General features: G+C 38.1%; 1 protein-coding gene across 3 annotated transcripts in view; it reads left to right on the top strand.

Moving 5' to 3' along the window:
- Window positions 1-19,542, top strand: part of ROCK1 (Rho associated coiled-coil containing protein kinase 1) — a 111,062-nt gene that overhangs the window by 2,512 nt on the left and 89,008 nt on the right. For all 3 annotated transcript variants that reach the window (XM_044424240.1, XM_044424241.1, XM_044424242.1), the window contains exon 2: window positions 17,412-17,493. In XM_044424240.1, coding sequence (XP_044280175.1) covers window positions 17,412-17,493 — 82 coding nt within the window. The remainder of the gene's footprint in view (window positions 1-17,411; window positions 17,494-19,542) is intronic.

Consider the following 19,542-nt stretch of genomic DNA (forward strand, 5'->3'; position numbering starts at 1 on the left):
CCTAGTTCTAAAACTCATGTAGGATTATGTCAAATTTTAGAAGTTAAAGGTTGTTGGGATCCACTGTGTATACAACTTTAACATCTACACACTTGATAACAGCAGATGCCTGTAAGGTCATCTGATTTTGAAATATGATCACACAAATAGAAGTTCCACTGTATGCATTAAATATGTTCTAATGTTCACATAAAGATTTAACCGTGTTAGGAAAGAGTAAAGATGAAGGATTCAATTAGAGGAATTGCCTATTAGAACTTATTTACATAAGAGACTGAAGTCAAGACAGCTTCACTTTTGTATTGTTCCAGGCTGACATGCTCAAGTCATTGAGCAGGTTTGTTGATTTCAACAACTTGTTGTAGTCACATGAAATGGCTTGTCTATCATGCAGAGTTGGATGGTGTTCATTATGTGGAGTTAAACAATTCTGGAACAAACCTAGAATGATCCATGTGTTGTTGAAGGGTTGTATAACCCTTGACACAACATACATGGCACAACAAGCATGGTATACTCTCACTGTACCTTGCATATTCAGCCACACTGGGCTGTGATGATTATGTAAACAGACACAATGTGTGCCATGGTGAACTTAGGAGAGATCTAGTTTAGCATTTGATGAAAACTGCAGGTTTATCAATTAGGTTATGTAAATAGACAGGTATACCTTGTTTTTTTGTTCCCATAATAATAGAAGTTATAGATACCAATTATATAAATGCAAGGGAACTCGGTGCTGTCATGGGAAACATCAACATGTGGTACAGTTTTCTCAAAATGTGTGTGCATAACAAACATACAACTGAAGGCCACATTGTAATGCATGTTATAAAGTCAACTGAACCTTATAGAGGTCAGTTCATGAAGTTTGTATAGTGATTTTCGAACTTAGGTTTAGTTGTCATTGGTGACAAACTATGATCTACAATCACTGAAAGTATTAAGGAAATTTGTTGAGTTAGCAGACCAGATATTGACTTGGAGCTTTCCCTTCGTGCCTCTGTTTTCTCTCCTTTAATAGCTTTTAATAGTGTCCTTGAAAATGAGGAGGTATAAATCATCCTTTTCTGGAGCACCTAGAACCTTGGAAAAGCATGGAAAATGTGGAGGGGACTGAGATTCATCAGAGGAATAGTAAAAACTGAAGGGGCACACCTTTTAGAGGAACAGAAATCTTTTGCTGCTACAAAAGTAAATTGTAGCTGCCACAGCAGCAAAGTTGGCTGTAAAGTGCTGCATATATAGCCTGATGTTTCCTAAGTTCTGCTTAAGAGGATCTGCAGAGGGATGATCAGTTAGGATCAGAAAGTGCACTTTTCTTGATCCTCCTATCCAGACTCTTTTAATTTTGGATGCCCTTGGACTACTTGATTTCATAGTGTTATATTTCCCTGTCCAAGAATACTTTGTTCCCCCAGATGTTTTGGACTAGTACTCCCAGGGTTGCCATCAAGGAGGGGAATGCTCAGGCACTACATTCATCTACCAGGGACCCACTGATAAAAGTTCCATAGAGTTTCGTCTTTTCACCACTTCACAACTGTGGTGGGGAGAAGGTTAAGTAGATACCACTGTCTGTTTGTTCACTGGATTTCAGCTTGTCAGGCAAGAAGCCGTAGGAATGATGAGAAAGGAGAGAAAGAGGAGCAGCAATAATTGTAGCTGTCACAGTGAAACGGACAAGATAAGCTCAGTGACGGACAAGATAAGCTCAGTGACGGAGGGAGGTCATTAAGGGTGCATTGCCAAAGGGTCCTCACTAAAGCCAACACTTGACCACGCCCATGCTCCTTGACCATTGACCACAGTGATCAGTGCCTTTACTTTATCAAAGCAGAGTTGCAGTTGCTGGTTGCTGTAATTAGGGTACCTAAATACATTTGCAAGTTGGAAAAATAGGGGCAGGGGAAGTGTAATCAAAGGCAACGACAGTGCAGCAAACAAAAGGAAGTGTTGTTACTTTGGTTAAATACATTATATGGAAAATGCTTATTTAGAATTGTTATATGGAAATAGTGGAAATTATATTTTGAGGTTAAAATAATAAAGTATACCTAAAATGAATTAAACACTAACAACACATTTAGTGTTTAGTTAGAATATAACATACCACAGAATAGAATTCTTGTGCTGTCCTGCTTTATTTTTGTTTTGTAAATTTTATATATTACAATTTTTCTTTCTGAGGAACTCAAGTTGGTTTACATAATTCTCTTCAACTCAATCTTATCCTCACAACAACAACCCTGTGAGGTAGGTTGGGCTGAGATTCTGTGACTTGCCCATAATGCACAGCAAGCATTGGTGTAATTGTTGATAAATTAAATTGACAGTCTTTATCCTTTTCTACCCCAGTACACAATACAGTATTTTAAAATAGAGGTGTACATTTATCAGAACTAAAGGATCTAAAAAATATAAATGTTTATTCAGGACTTTCATGTTGAGCTTTAATAGATCTAGCAAATGGAAAGTTTACTATAATTGAAACAAGCTTCTCAGGTTGTTTCATGCTACTTTGCTTTTTGATTTTGTGTATATATTTTCACCAATTCGGTACTTTCTTTGATGTGAAAGATGGAGGAATATAAGTCATTTGCATCTGTTGTATAAAGCATTAAGACAATGTTGCTGCAGCAGTATGGTTTGTGAGCTTCTAGACTGCAGTGTTGTCCTAAATCTCCAATGCTGTATATTCTGCGTAATGTAACTGCCTTTTTAACTTTGAATTCTAAGTGCTACTAGATGATTTAGGGTGGAAAATCTTATGAAATATTTTTGAGTATTATAATTTTCTGTAGAAACTGTTTTACTATTACTAATGTGTTTCATCATTATTCAGTAACAAATTGATAATTAGTAGCATAATGAACACAAATCAAATTAAGTAATTACAGTGGAGAGTTGAACATGTGTCAATTCTAAGTCAAAGTTGTAGTTTACTTTTTTCAAGCATGCTGAAATTAGTATGTCAATTTTAATACATTCATTTTTAATATTTAAGCAATGTAAGAGAAGTGTATTAATGAGTGGTCATGTTTTTGAATATTTTGAAATATTCCAAAACTTTGAATTTCTTTTCATATAATATTTAAACTACACTAAGTACAGTTCTAGGATCCCTGGGGGGTTTTCTAGAGTCACAGGATGTTTAGAATTTTTACTTCCAAAGGAAGAGAAAGAGAAGTCCAACTTTGGAGGACTTCAGAAACCTCTCCCTGCCAGTGTGCTAAGATGTGCAGCTCTTATGAGCTTTTTCCTTCCGCCAACAGAATCTCATTCCATCACGTGTGATCTTCCCATTGTAATGAAACATACTCCTGGAATTTGGGGGAACATAAGCCAACTCTGGAGCTGGTATGCACAGTTTCCCTCCTGTTTCAAACAATGGGTGGAAAATTGTAACAATAAAGCAGAGGAGGGCATTGAAAGGTGTGTGTAGGGGATTCTTATCTTCTTTGGTACAGTGATGATGTCTTACGTATATCTAGTTTGTATTATTGCAATCGGGTAGTGTTAGGTACTGAAAATAGCAGGGGCTCAGGCCCACAGAACAAAAAAAGCACACATTTTCATATGTTACTTTATATACGCTTTAAGTGTTTGTGTGCATTTAACAGACCCTGTCTCCTGAGGAATATATGAACAGGAAAGAGGAATTTGATTTTTTTTGAGGGGGTGGGGGCAGGCACAAACTGTCAGATGGGGAGGGTGAGGATGGTAGCAGGAAGTGAAGTATTTGAAGGCAAAAAGCCAACAAATCCAGGGTGATCAGATGCAACTGAATTCACCACATCCACTGTACCTTTATTTCAGCAAGTGTCCATGGATAGCAGATTGGTGGGTACATGGCCTCCTAAAGACTTGAGGTTCCAAATGAAAGTTCAGCCCTAGTGGGCCATTGTGCTAGTGGGCTAATATTGCCTCTCATTGCAATGTGCTCTACATGGGGCTGTCTTTAAAGAATCTTTGGAAACTGCAAGGATGTTTTAACATGACTTTGACCATGTCCGTCAAGGGCTGTACTGCTTGCTAGTTTGTTTCAGACCAGAATTCACTGAGTTGATGACATTTCAACATGAGGAAGAGCAATCCTTTAGCTTCTAGACAACAACTAAAGCACCACAAGATAATTTGTTTATCCGAATCTAAGGTTCAAGAGAGAGCTCTGATCTCAGAGCTGGGAATGTTTGCACCAAACCTGCTCTCTACCTCATAGATGGCATGGAAAGAACTGTACTTCCTGCCCCCTGAATTTGGAAAACCAAACTGTGAAGGGGGAAAAAAGAGTGTTTCAGGAGATGCAAGGGATGGGGAGACTGGAGCTGCTAGCATGCAGGCTATCTTGATGACACTCCAGCCTCCTTTTTCCTCTTTCAAGGCATCTTACTCCTCTATTTAAAATGCAGAGTGGGAAATATGTGGAGGAAACAATTGCGTCTGTCCTTCCTCTTGTTCTGTACTGAATACTTGTAACTGAGTACAGGGTCTTATAAACATTAAAGATGCAGATCATGGGATTGCACCTTAAATGGCTTATATCCCAGTCAGGGTGGTTTTGTTTTAGCATGCCGACACTCAGCTCTACCTCTCATTTTCATCAAACCCAGTTTTCTGTTCTGAACCACTTTCTGAACTCCATAATGGCCTGGATGAGTGTCAATATATTGAAGCTCAATCCAAACAAGATGGAAGCACTGTTGGTGAGTGGGTAGAATGCCTGATCAGTCAGGGACCTTCAACTTGTTCTGAATGAGGTTGCACTCCCCTACAGGGTCTGTAGTTTGGGGGGTGCTCCTGGTCCCAAAACTGTTGCTTGAGTCTCAGGTAGAATCAGTGGCCAAAAGTGCCTCCCAAAGCTATGTTTGATTTACCAACTGCTGCCCTACCTGGACAGACAGAACCTTGCCACAGTTATTCACACCCTGGTAACCCCATGGTTGGACTGTTTTAATGCTCTCTATGTGGGGATGCTTTTGAAGACTGTCTGGATACTTCAACTTGTTCAGAATAAGTTGCTGGTAAGAGCTAGTCTGCGTGCCCATCTCACACCAATTTTACACCACCCTTATTGGCTACCAGATGAAGGCTGGGCCCAATTTAAAGTGCTTGTTTTATCATATAAAGCCCTAAATGGCTTTACTTATTATTTATACTTCTATATGCTGCCTACTACCAAAGTCTTGGGCCCAGGGTACCTGAAAGACCACCTTCTCCCTGATGGTTAAGATCTGGTTCAGAGGCCCTTCTTGAAGAGCCATCCCAGAACATGGTCAAGGGGATGTCAAATAGAAGGGCCTTCTTTTGGTGGTTGAGCCCTATTTCTGAAACTGCCCCCTGAGAGTCTCTCGCCTGATGCCTTCATTGCAATGATTTTGATGCCAAGAAAAAACAATTTTAGTTTACAAGCATTTTAATAATTTATTGAATTGTATCGAATTAATTTTATCTTTAGTTTGATTGATTATAAATATCTTTAGGGATGTATCCACTATCCTGGTTTAGCATAATTTTGTTAATGTATTATGTAGCAATCAGATTTTATGTTTTTCAATAGATTAAATTGTTTTAAAAATATGTATTGTATAATTTGTTTTTGTTGTTGGTTGTACACTGCCCAGGGAGTCCTGCACAGAACTACTGGGTGTGGGTTATAAATTAAATAAATAAAATATTTTTTAAAATATTGTTTTACCATAGATTAAAGGATGTATTGTAAGAAAGTATTTAAATTAAAGGGAACTGGCAAACATTCAGAAATGAATCCTGATTCCATAGTGTTGTGCAAAATTAAGTTCAAGCTTTAGAATCTAAAGTTTAGATGCTCCACATGGAAGCAGAGGAGGCAGAAGGATGCTTAGGTGCAAAATGAAATTAAGTTGAAGAAAAATTGAAATAATAGATTTGGAATAAAACATATGGGAACTGAGTAGAGTTGTGCAACCCAGATCTGACCTGCTGCATACAGATCATTACATCTTTTCTCCTTTCACATTGGTATGGGAATGTATCTCTCATAATGCATGGAGAATTACAGAAGGGCCTTCTTTGTTAACTTTAAGAGAGCATGCAATTATTATCATGTCCCCAATGATGAATGCATGGTATATCTACATGGTCAGATTTGTTGAGATTTAAATCAATTTTATGCAGACCTGTGGCTGGAAGAAACAAGAGACAATCATTTGTAAAAGACATGAGTGTGTGAATGGTTTTGCTTAACTCCTGAGCATTTTCCTGGGGAATCCTCCTCTGCCACTGTGACATTCCTGGTGGTTTGGCATGGAAATTTCATGAAGTGTTGGGAATTGAGGCCCAAGATGTTCTGAGGTGGTTGGATTCTTGTGCTGAGGCGACACTGGTAAAGATAACTTGCTGGGTTCTACACAGATTTTTCCAAAAATGGAAATCTTAATTGGAGGTCTGAGGGAGGGGCCATCTTTTTTTCCTATACCTGAATCTCAGATGAAACACAGAGGGAGGAAAATTATATGGCAGGTGGATATGTTTGATGGAATGCTTACTCCTATGTTAATTAGAAATGATCTGGTAGATGATGTGGCCAAGGTAGGAGTTTTAAGTAGGTGTGCTGTGTCCACTTGCTAAGAGAACAAAAAAGTAGATCAAAGTGCTTCAAATGATGAAATGGGAAGTGGCTTGCAGTCATGGCAAATGGGGCTAGGACTAAAAGTTTTGCTGTAGAAAGAGGCTTGAAAAAGAGAATTCAACTGACATGCAAGAGTCACTCAAAGTGAAGTATTGTACTCTGATTTTGCTGAGGTTTGTGCCTTTGAGCAGAATACTCCACAAGTCTTTGGATCTTTGGAGTCTTACTGACTAGTCTTATGGAGTAGTCTTACTGGAGTCTAAAAATGGAGTCTTACTGACTAGTGATTTAAATTGTTATTTAAATTGTAATTTGGATCGATTTGATTTAAATCAAATCCATTCTGGTGCTAACATATACTGCAATTTCCCTTCTGACTTATCAGAGATATGAGACATAAGGGAAAAGGGAAAGTTGAAAAACTGTTGGTCTGTAAATGTCCATAACTGCCTGTAACTGTGGGTCTATAAGAAAGATTCTGAAATAGAAGAGTGTAGTTATTGCTTTTCTACAAGGGTATTCTTAATGGTACTGAGACTGTACAACATTACATTGGTGTGGGGGAACAAAGGCAGTTCCTTTGAGTTAGAGTTTTACATTTAACTTATATGAGGAGGACACATGCTCTGAAGAAATAGCTATGTACTTAAAAAGAAATTCAGTTGTGACTGTAAATGATTGGGCAACAAAAATGCAGAAGTCTGAAGTTTTTGATGTAGATTATGTTACTGTGAAGCTTGCTCGGTCAGACTTAACCAAACCTTCAGAAGTGAGGTAGCCCATGGCAGGAGGTGCAAGTCCTTCACCTAGGAAAGCCATGGAAGATTGTACAGCAAGGGAGAAATAGGAAAAAGGTGTGGGTATAGGTGGATATGCTTATTATGCTTATTTTTATCTTCCTTTTACCCAATGAATTCAAAACAGCTTACATCAGTCTCCTCTTGCTCTCATTCTTATCCCCACAACAACAACCCTGTGAGGTAGGTCGTGCTGAGAGGCTAGAACTTAGATTGCCTGAGTCCCAGTCTTGCACTCTTAATCTTTACAGCATGCTGGTACTCTCTCACACTGAATCATGGCAGCAGAGGGGAGGCAAAAGTGCTTCTCTAGTGAGTAAGCAGTTATTTCAGCTGACCAGGGAAGCTGCTGAAGGAGAAGGACAAGGAGAAGGAGACACTGGCTGAGGGAATTACGTGGACCAATGAGAAAGAAGCTGTCAATGTAGTCAGGAGCAGTGCACCCTAGGGCTGAATTTCAGTCATAGAAGCTGATAGGATAACCTGCCGCCAGCAGGATAGTTTAGTCAGGAGGCTAGAAAACATGCAATAATCTGCCATCCTCACCCAGGTAAGACACTTTGCTGAAACCACAGGGCATCATTATTTAGTATTATATGTGAACACAGTCATTATTTGTACTGATGAAAAAGTGACACATTGCCAAAAGCTTTCCTAGACAGTTCACAAAATCAAAAGACAATTATTGATGTAAAACAATCATTATAAAATCACAGTAATACAATTACCATTGTCCAGAGAGGGGTTGGGGTCCCCATTAGTGGTGTAATCTTCTAATTTTTAGGTGTTTCCCTGACAGTTCTCAGTGATTTACAGGTCTCCCAAGTTTCCCTGAACCTCTAGATGCTCCAGAAAGGAAAGAACTACATCCTGTCCTCTTTTCACCAGCATTCCCTTTTGACTATTGTCAAAATAAAGGGTTCTTTTTAAAAAACCTGCTTTGAAAATCTAAGTATTTTTGGGCAGAAAACTATGCATCAATGAAGTCACAATATTCTATAGTTTGTAAAGTCCAGAGCTTTAAGAATCTGGATAGGAGAACTAAGGAAAGTGTCCTTTCTGATCCTTATTGATCATTCCTCTGCTGATTCTCTTAAGCCAAAGGTAGTGAAAACATGGGTTGCCTGGCACCCTACAAAATATTTTCCAATGTCCCATATTCAACTTTGCTGCAAGAGGAGCAATTACAGCAATTTTATAAGGAAACAGCATGACAAGATGGTTGCGTTGCTTGTAAGATGCACATTTCAGGAAGCCTTGCAAAAAGGCCACAATTTTACTGCCACCATGGCAAATTGAGTGATACTGGTGTGTGGCTGGTGTGTTCCAGGAGGACAGTGGAGCCCCTGCCAACTCTAGGAAGTTACCCATTCTAAACAGAGAAGGGGAAGAGCCCTTAACAACTTGCTACTATGCATATTTATACAGAAGATCTCATTATGTTCATTGGGTTTCCAAGTAACTGTGAGAGAGTTCAAGGCCAGCTATTTACTTCATCCTGAACCTCAGCAGTATAGTTCTAGATCAAGTGTATTGTAATGCTGAGCTGTTGGGATCTAGGTGAAGTTGCATAGAAGTTGTATTCCAGGCTAAGCTTTCAGCTGTGCTGAGCTTATGAAAAGATCCCCTGCACCCCTACTATACACACAGTTCCTTCTTGATCTTCAGCTTGTCTGTGGCTGTCAGCTAAAAGGAATCTCCACATTCAGACAAAGTATGCCTGCAAATGCCAGGTGTTGACAACAAACAAGGGAAGTCTATTGCTTTCACTATTTGCAAGCTTTCTGAAAATATAGCCACTGTTGGAAACAAAATGCTGCTTTGATCTGATAAAAAATTTGCATGTATACTTATCAAATTCTCATTGGTTCTTAAATAACTTGCTCCTCACAGTAGCTGAGCTACATGTTTGCATAGGTTAGTCATGTCCTGATTCAATAGAAAAATTATCTGGAGCAACGGAAATGAAAACAATTTGATTTTAAAAATCAAATTTTCACAGGCTGAGAAACAAAATTATAAAAGAGAGTTACGCTTGTAGCCTTTTTAAACACTTATGCATGGCAAGCATGTGTTCTGTAGGCTTCCGGTTTTTATTCCCACTGTTTGCTGTATTATTTTGATGTCCTGGGAAGAAAAGTAGATAACCACACCTCTTTTGCTAGTCATAACCATGGAGATCTCCACTGTTGCTCTTTCCAGTTTTGCTTACCCTGTCTCTTCCAACAAAACCCCAGCTAGCAAGAAGCTTGCACTAACTGGCCATTAAGATACGGTAAATACTTGGGAAGACATTTCATTTGGGCATGATCAACCATTGGTCATGCCTATTTTAGCTTCAAATTGTTAAATGACCAGGTATGTAATGTGAGCATCTTGTTCTAGATTTAATAAATCTCTGAATCATTGAATTAATGATATAAATATTCAAAATATTAACAAAACAAAATAGCTTCTCCCTCCAGCTCTCTCTCTCTGGTATGCAAAATAATTAGACTGTTTGGAAAATCTGAGTTTCAAGCAACTTAAAAATACATTTGTTTTAAAATTGTTTGAGTACTATGGAAACAATCATTAGACCTGAGGTGTTTGAAAATATGTATTTATATAGCATTGCCTGTGGTTAAAAGACTTGGTGGGAGCTGAATCTGATTGTCTATTATTCTTGTTGTGATATTTATCATATTATTCCACTATATTTAGCAGGACTGTTCTTCATTCTCTTCCAAAATAGGCCATATAGATACATAGTATTGTTTCTAGGTTGCTACTACTTGGCAGTATGATGAAATAATTAGCTACTCTATTTGGTGAACATTGTATAGCTTGTGTAAGTACATGCTAATTATTATTGTACTCTTTGGGTGTTCAAAGATAGGCTGGACATGCACATGGTGGACATGTCGTGAGCGGAGCCGGCTGGAGCCGGGGGTCAGACTAGATGGCCCGGAAGACCCCTTCTGACTTGCTCTGTTTCTATGTTTCTATTGTGACCTTTATACATGAAAACTCAGGGGAAGAATAAGATAACTGTGAAAGCAATACTCTTTCACATGTATTAAAATTGTGTATTACTAATGTTTCTCATGTATTAAAGAATGTAACCCGTTAATGAAAAGGCATACACAGTGTAAATGCATAGGTTTTGGGACTTTGATTTTTCCTACATAGATCAGTACAATAATGTAATTACAGTAATGTAATAATTAGAATTTTGACATGTTAAATTCCTAATTAGTGCATGTTTCAACTTCACCTACAGAAAACATAATCTATTATGCTATTATAGTGTGAGAGCCAGAGTGGTGTAGTGGTTAAGAGTGTGGGACGGGGACTCAAATGGGTCAACTGGGTAATTTTGGTCCAGTCACAGACTGTCAGCCCAACCTACGTCATAGGGTGGTTGTTGTTGTGAGGATAAGGTTGAGAGCAGGAGAAAGAGAATCATGTAAGCCACTTTGGAGTTCTTTTTTTAAAATTAAAAAGGTGGGATATAAATCTAATAAATAATAAAAAGTACAGAAATATCATAAATAATATATTTTCAGAATCAGTTTCTCTAAGCTATGTATAATATATGAGAATAGAAATGTAGTGAGAGGTATGGCAGTAAATACTATATAAGTTTAACTTTATCATTTTTTATGTTGACTGGGGGATTTTTTTCTTGAAAAATATTGGGTGCCTGTGCCCCTTTTCATCAAAGAGCCATGTTGTACTGGTCAAAAGTAATATTTTATTGGAACAGATAGCAATTCAAATATATGTTGTTTCAGCACATCATACATTATGTGTGTGTATGCCTCCCTTCAATTAACAATGGAAGTAGCTAATTACTGAGGAAAAAGTAATACCATCTAGTGATTCACTTGTACCTGAAACCTGATCAGGATCTATCATTCCCTGCTTATGTTTTTGACTTTATAATACAGGTCAAAATTCATGGCTTCATATTCAACATCAAGGAAATGTGACTTTGTGGGAGATAATCCTGGGGCTTCAAGGGGAAGAGGGAATTCAGTAAAACCATTGTCTCACCCTTTTCCTCTAGCACAAAACCTCAACTGCATCCTGGTTTCCTCCATGAATGGAAGGAACCCTTCCATTTTCAGGGATACAAGTCTGGTTCTACTTTTTGATCTCTGTGATTCACACATAAGGCTATGTTTCTGTGCAGAACAGTCATTTAGAACATTTCAGAGCTAAATGGTTTTAGATGGGAGTCCTATCCACCTCATCTGTGCACACTCTGGGTGTGGCTTCTGCCTATCTCAGTTCCTTTTTGTCCACCACAGCAACCATTACCGCTCGGAATATTCTTTCACAGCATGATAGACAACAACAAAAACTAAACTAAAACTTGCAGGAATTTCGCTGTCCTCTCTGAAACAGAATTATCCTTCCTTCCTTTTCATATATTCCTTGAGTTTTTATTCAAAAAGTATAACTGCTTTGGCTGAAAGTTAATATTTACTGATTAACACTTCAGATGCCAACGAAGCAGGCCCAAAGAAACAGAAAAGCATGCTCTGTGCCCTGTTAGCCACAGACATGGCCACACTGAACCAGGCTCAGCATACTACCTCAGTTTCTATTTGCAAAAAGCCAGCTGTGGTTCTTTCTGTTTTTTACAGTGTCTACTATGGAAAGTGCTTCAGGGCAAATGTTTGTGGTACTAGGACTAAGACAACTTCAGATGTCTGCATCTACCAATAAAGCAAAACTGTTTGGTGCTGTCATAAACATCAAACAGACCAAATCCCAAAATACGCACTCTCAGCATCAGGACAGAAAGATAAAATCCAAAAACAATTCAGAAGAGAGTCCATCATAAAATCTGAATCTTTCAGTTCCAAATCAGCCACCCTTGGTACAGACAGCACTTCAGAATAGTGCAAGATTGCCAAAGCCAATCATAGAGAAACCACAATTCTCATGAGACCGTAGTGCCCTAGTTGAAATCTAGTACCTGTTCTTGGTATCATAGGATGAATCCAGTGAATATTTCTCATGAAAACCATACTTGACCTCTCTCAGGAATGTTCTCCAAGTATAGATTTCCTTGATACAACAGACCTCAGTGGTTTCCTTAGGATGTTTTCTTCATGATCACTATGATGTGCTTTGGCAAAGCCACTTTTATAGGTCTTCTTTCTATTATTATGAAGAGCATTCACTGGCAAGATGACATTGTTATGAATATGGGGATAGAGATAAACTGAGTCACCATTTCCATCATCAAACATGAGACAAAATTGTCTCTTTCAATTCAGAGGGGAGAAAATTAGACCTGATGGAACACAGGATTTACTCCACTGAAGCCCTCGGACTCTCTGTAGTGAACTGTGAGGCATGCATGGCAGCCTATCAACATTGTTATGAGAAAAAGCAGCTACCCTCCTCAGCCATCACATGGAAGACACCAAGTACCTATCAATATTCCAGACTGAAGCCAAAAGACTAGCAGGGCAACAAATTAACACAGCCTGTCACATGGCCACTGCAGCTCCAATTTCACTTAAATTTCACTGCCGTTCCAAGCTTTATATGTAGGACTCCACCGGGAAGCTAGATCTGGAATGGAGAACTTCCCATTGAAGGATTTTGATACTTTTGACTGTCTATACAATGAAGACATCTACTTGGAATCTTCCTCTTCAGCAGCCTCTGACCATGTCTGTTCTGGCAATATCAATACTTAATTCAGCACCAATCAGCTCAGGCTCTCCAAGTTTCCAAACAAGGCTTGAACAGGAGGACTTTTCAGAACCATAACCACCAACCTACTCATACTAAAAAACCAATCAATCTAAATTTATTTGCTTTCTACAGAGGTATCTCACTTCTGGTTCACCTTCACCAGAACAGGCTTGGTAGTTTTTCTTCCAGCCTGGATGTCCATCACCACTGCTAAGTGGGTACTCTGTATCATCTCATGAAATTATTCCATTTATTCCACAGACATTATTCCACAGACATGGGAATCTTCTACTCTATTTACCCTGCTTGGGTTCTAAGAGAAGAAATCGCTATTCTCTTGAACATGGGCACGATGGAAATGCTCCCTTTTATGGCTACCAATTTGTTTCATATTTACTTTACAGTACCAAAAAAGGACTGTGCTCTTCAACATATACTTGACTTTTGGGACATCAGTTGTAAAATCTGTCTGAAGAAATTCAGGATGACTGTGTGCTCTCTCATTCTCCTCTTGCATTGGGGAGACTGGTTTGTTATGGTGGATCCGAGATATCCTGTTACTTGTACTTTTCTTAGATTTGCCTTGGACAAAAAGCTTTTCCATTTCTGCCTTGCCATGGCTCTGAGATTGTTTATAAAGTATAGCACATCTGAAATGTCATGGTTTTGTCATTTTTCCACTCGCTGTTTGGAGTCCCTTCTCATTACTACCAGCATCAACATTGTTCTTTTCCTTCTGGGATCTCTTGTCCTGCAGGTCAACAAAGAAAAATCCTGATATCGTATCTCAAACCTAACAATTCACAGGGGTACTTCCCACGACAGAGTGAACGCTTTACCACCAGTCACCAAACACCTCTCAGGAATGTCCAGCATTCTTACAGACTCACACAGATGGGGAACTACTCCACACAAGTAGTAGCTCTCTCCAACAGTCACATTTGAACAGATGTGGGGTATCTGAACTTGCTATGTCTTTGCTACAGCAGTAAACTGAAAATACATTTTTTTCCTGCAGGTCAACTGATCAGAGCTCAGAATCAGAGACATTTTCCTCTGTCACTGGAGAGGCATTTTAATTTATTTGTTCTACTCTTTCCCTTTAGTGACATGAGTGGTGAACTAGGTATTGGATGATAGGGATCAGTTTAATTTTGAAAATCCTCTGGTGGCCAAGACAAATGTGGTTTTGATATTTCTTGTATCCAGCCACATTTTTTCCATCTCCCTCATCTCCTCAAAATGAGAAACTGGGAGATTAGGTACCCAGATGTGAACACTGCATTTCACTGCCTGGAAATTGGACAACCTAATCAAATTTTCAAAAAGCTCCTGGAAGTAGCAACTGCTTCAAATAAAGCTTCTACCTAGGCCTCATGCATTGTCAAGTGGAAAGCTTTTCTTACTCCAACAAAGCAGGATTCAAAAGTATGTACAGAGGAGGTGGGTAGGAGCTATGCCTTAAAACTCTGTTTAGCTTTTGCATGACTTTTCTCAAACTTTTGCATTAAACCCATATGTGTGAGTTCACAACTCAAAGAACCACAGTTACAGGTAAGCAACCTGATCGCCCAGGCTCTATACATTCATCATATAATTATCTGCTTTTGGATAACGAAGCCAAACCAACAATATATAAAGAGTTACTGCAAGGCATATAGTCTTTGTCACAACTTTAGTCCATCTCATTCAAATTTTAAATCTGTGCAGGTATGGTGTAGTCTTTAAAACAAATTATTCTGAATGGCAGTTTAAGATGCTGTCACTTGGGGTTTATCTGCTATAGACAATAAAAGGTTGGAAAGAGATCAGGGTCTAACAATGAGATGTGGAAAGTAACTCAGTAGCTGATACTACTTTCAGTTATGGTTTAAATGGTGCATACTTAATGCTAATATTATTTGGAAGACTTGAAAAAAATGAAAAAGAAGAAGCAGGTATCTCTGGGAGCTGCTACATTAAAATTTGAATTTTGTCTCTGCCCCTCTGAGGCCTACCCTTATAAAAGAGTGACCAAGATCTAATGGTGAGTTAAGCCGAAAATGTTTAATTGGATAATTGTTAGTAGAGCAAACATAAGTTGAGAATTTTGTACTTTAGGCCCACTTGATCCTTAATATTAAGCATAAACAAAAATAAGTTTATTCCTAACTTATTTCTTAGTAGTAGTACTACCTGTAATGGTAATTAAATTTGGATGAAAAAGATAATATATTAAACATATATTATACTTTTTCCCTAAGAAAAGACAATATATAATGACATTTTTGGTTGGGACACATCCAATCTTCCAAAGGAATGTAGCTTTTTAACTTTTATATACTACCAATTTCTATTAATTTTTGTACTTTAAAAATCAGTGGGTAAAATGAACATGAAACAGAAAAAAATCCAATAGGATTAGGCTCAGGGTATACACTTTTTTTCAGTGTATGTGCTTTTTAAAGACTTGCAGGGTGGAATGGCTTTCATTGGTGGTGGAGTGGGCAAAGATCACCAAGAGCAGCAAAACGTTTTTGCCACTTTTGTCAGGTGGCTTACTCTCAGCTTTCCAGAACCCACAAATTGGTTTTAGGAGGTATCCCAGGTTCCGATAATACAACAGTCTGTTGTAGGTTCAGCAACCTCCTTATAGTGAAGTTGAACTGGAACTTAGGCGATCTGAGTTCTAATTTCCACTCAGCTATGAAGCACTCTGGGTGACCAGGCCCGTGACTGACTTGTACCCTAACTTACCTCTCAGGATTGTTATGGAGAGGATGATTGCATAAGCTGCCTTGGGTTCCTTGCAGGAAAAGTCAGATTAAAAATGTAATAGATAATTAAGTAAGCTCATGCCAACGTGCTATGGATTAATTAATCTGGCCTTGCATCTAGTAGAAGATTTCAGTTGGCTCCCCAATGGCAGTGGCTTAATTGTAAACATTTCCAAACTTCTTGCAGTTATTGGCTTATTATGTTTTTAGTGACGTCTGTTCCAAGTTCCCCTTATTTAGCCACCTCCATCCTAAATGCCAAACCTCCTCCTACCCATAACTATTCTATTTGGTGCCTCCGCAACTTTCTTACAAATTTAATGAGGAATAAGCACCACTGAACATAATAGGACTTGAATTAATTCCACATAATCACACATAGGATTGTGCTGTATATGTGTTTATTAGATTTCATTTTTACGCCAATCTGTTTTTAAATGAGAAGCTTTTTATAGCAATTCTTTTTCAAAATCTTACTTTATTTTTTTAAAATCTACTTTTATCCATCCATTTTGATGCTGTGTATACCATGGCTAGGTAAGCTCAGTGTTTGCTGTGTTATTAGTGCTCTACAAAGTGCAAATACTATATAATAATATTGAAAATATATTACAGAGAAACTGATCAAAATATATTCAACATTATTAAATTCAGGATACTGAACTGATTTGACCCGCATGTTGTTATAGTGATTTGAACATGGGTTCTCAAACTACAGCCCATGGGCTGAATCTGGCCCGCCATGCCCATTTATCCGCCTGGCCTTTTGATTATGTGAGCCCGGGGGCGGCCAGGCTGGGGATGCCCAGTCCCGTGCCTGCCGCTGCCACCTCACCACACCTGTGCCCATACCTGCCACATGCACCACCTTGCCACACCCACACCCACCGCCTCCGCCTTTCAACTGGCCCCTGCTGAAAAAGTTTGAGGAGCCCTGGATTTGAATTTGAACTTTTTAATGTAACTATATTTTGTTGCAACTGTGCCATCTTACAAAGCAGTATGGCCTTTATTTACCAAACTGTAGTTTAAACATAATGATGCCTTTGCTTTAGTTATATAGCCTATATACATACACCATGACTGTGCCATGTTTTTTCTTGTAGTGACTGAATCACTGTCATAGACAGGGGGCTGATGGTTTGCATTGTTGTCATATAGATTGGCACCCTTGGATTGATTGCTCTAATGGTTTAGTATTAAGAATGCATTTTGCAAGAGGCACTGAATCAGACCATCTTTCTGCTTCACATGTATTTGTTTTCTGACAGTGAAGCTATACATTTTGCAAATATTTCTATGTCCCAACAAACTGAGAATATTTAACATATTTCTGGTTGTTATGTCAGAGCAGAACCACAGTATAATAAAGAAATAAAATGATTACTGTGTAAGATGGAAGGTATTTTTGTACACCTAAAATTATAGACTTCAGTATGAAAAATCCTTTAAATTAGAACTTTCCTTTAAACAGTTAAAACAAGGTATATGAAAAGTTGTATAGGCAGTACATATAATTGTGTATTAAAAATCTGATTTATTCCTTAGGATGGATTAGATGCATTGGTGTATGATTTGGATTTTCCTGCTTTAAGAAAAAATAAAAACATAGACACCTTCTTAAATAAATGTAAGTATATATGTCGGTGGATTTCTGATGTTGATGATGATGTTCCAGTCTATACCATGTTACTTCTTCCTTATTCGATCCTGCAAGGCACATACTTGTCTTTAAACTAGTATTTTGTTGGATTTTTAAAAGAGTTGTATACATATGTGACAAATTCAGTATTTGTAGACATTTGCATTAACGGTAGGTAGAGCATTCCATCTAACAAATCTCACAGTCATATCAGGCAATAAAAAAACAATCAAGTCGTGAACAGGGATGCATATGGGGTGTTGAGTTCATGAGAAAGAACAGCATTGTAGTCTGTGTAGTGCTTAGTTTTCTAGGGAGTTGATTTTATATTTCCTTTCTACATCTTGTTGGTGTGATCATTATCTCCTAATGGCTTTTCCTACAGAGGGAATGCAGTCTTAGAGATGAATTAGGTGAATTAATTACGCTCTGTCTCATAACCTTTATAGATATGAATAATTAATTATGAGTAATATTTTCATTTTCATAGATCCCAATTACAGAACTATATAAGATGATAAATTGTTACGGGCACTGCCACAAAATGACTGTCTTGGTGGACAACTAAGCAAATAACCTTGTTTATTTTATTTATTTATTTATTTATTTGAAACGTTTCTATGCCGCCCCTATCGCAACAAAGCCTCGGGGCGGCTCACAAAGAATACATAAAAACATACATAAATAATAATAATAATAATAATATAACAATTTTAAAAAACCATTTAAAAACCCCTGATGCATTCTCGGCTAAAAATTTTAAAATCCTAATTAATTCAATAATTTAACAATTAAAATAAGTTTTAAATAAAAAGGTCTTAGCCTGGCGCCGAAAAACAAATAACAATGGCGCCAGGCGGGCCTCTCTGGGGAGCGCATTCCATAGGTGAGGCGCCACCGCAGAGAAAGCCCTCCTCTGGGTACTCACCCTCCTAATATCATTCACAGAGGGTTCCCGGAGAAGGGCATTCGTTGTTACAGCCTCCAAACAAAATCCAAGCAGGCAAATAGCCAAACTACACCACTAAAAAGAGAGGCATATAAAACAATTACACATCCCCTAAAACAATCAAGTATGCATACATGCACATTTTCCAAATAAGCATAAACAAAATAATAAGGCTCACAGAGCACTCCAATTTCTACCAGCTTCTCCCTAGCCTCCAACTTATCAGGCAGGAACAACCCCCTAAACAATCAAACAAACAAGTTTAACTAGCTGATTATCATGTGTGATTCCCCAGCCTCTTTTCACCCTCAGAGGAGTATTGGAGCCCATGTAGAAGCATGCACTGGAGAAAAGAGAGTGAGTGGGCCAGTTGGCTTTCCTGAATCCCCTTTGTAGGAGGTAAAGTTTGCAGTTAGAGGTAATTGCAAGAAGAAAAAACCTTTAGAGATGTAAGAATTCTTGTAGACTTTCTCTACCTGAGCAGTTACAGAAAACCTGAGGCAGATAATTAGACTAAATTGATATTTGGAGTGGAAGAAAACCACTATTAAGAAAGCCACTTTGCCTCTCTTTAAGTTGTCTATTCCTTGAGCTAATAGTCTCAGTGTAGTTCATTAGGCATAGCCATCCTGAGACTTTTGTACAGGACAGGATAGAAATGCGTTAAATAAAATAAATAAATGAATAAAAATTATACAGCCAGGTCTGGCTTTTTTACTTCCTCTTCAGACCTCAGTTTGTATTCTTTGAAAATAGATAAACTACTTGGTGTCATCTTTTTTATGTTCGTAAATGGTACAATATCACCAATTCCCAAGGAGAATTAGATTGATAATTTACAGTAATAAGAGCTGTGGGAGGGAGCTTGCATTTATATTTCTTTCTAAAGGTCCAATTATTTCAGAATTCTAGTATACAAATATTATGCCTTTGAATTTTCATTAGAAAAAGCTATTTAATAGTTGCATTTTACAACTACAGAAATTGAGATGTGATGCTTTTTCTATAATCTCATGCCAGTGTTGACCCATGTAGATTAAAATAGCACGTTACCAAATTTGGAGTTAGAATATCCGACAACTGGGAAT

Source organism: Varanus komodoensis, unplaced genomic scaffold, assembly GCF_004798865.1.
Source record: "Varanus komodoensis strain SLA01 unplaced genomic scaffold, ASM479886v1 scaffold14_1, whole genome shotgun sequence".
In the NCBI taxonomy this organism is placed as follows: Eukaryota; Metazoa; Chordata; class Lepidosauria; order Squamata; family Varanidae; genus Varanus; species Varanus komodoensis.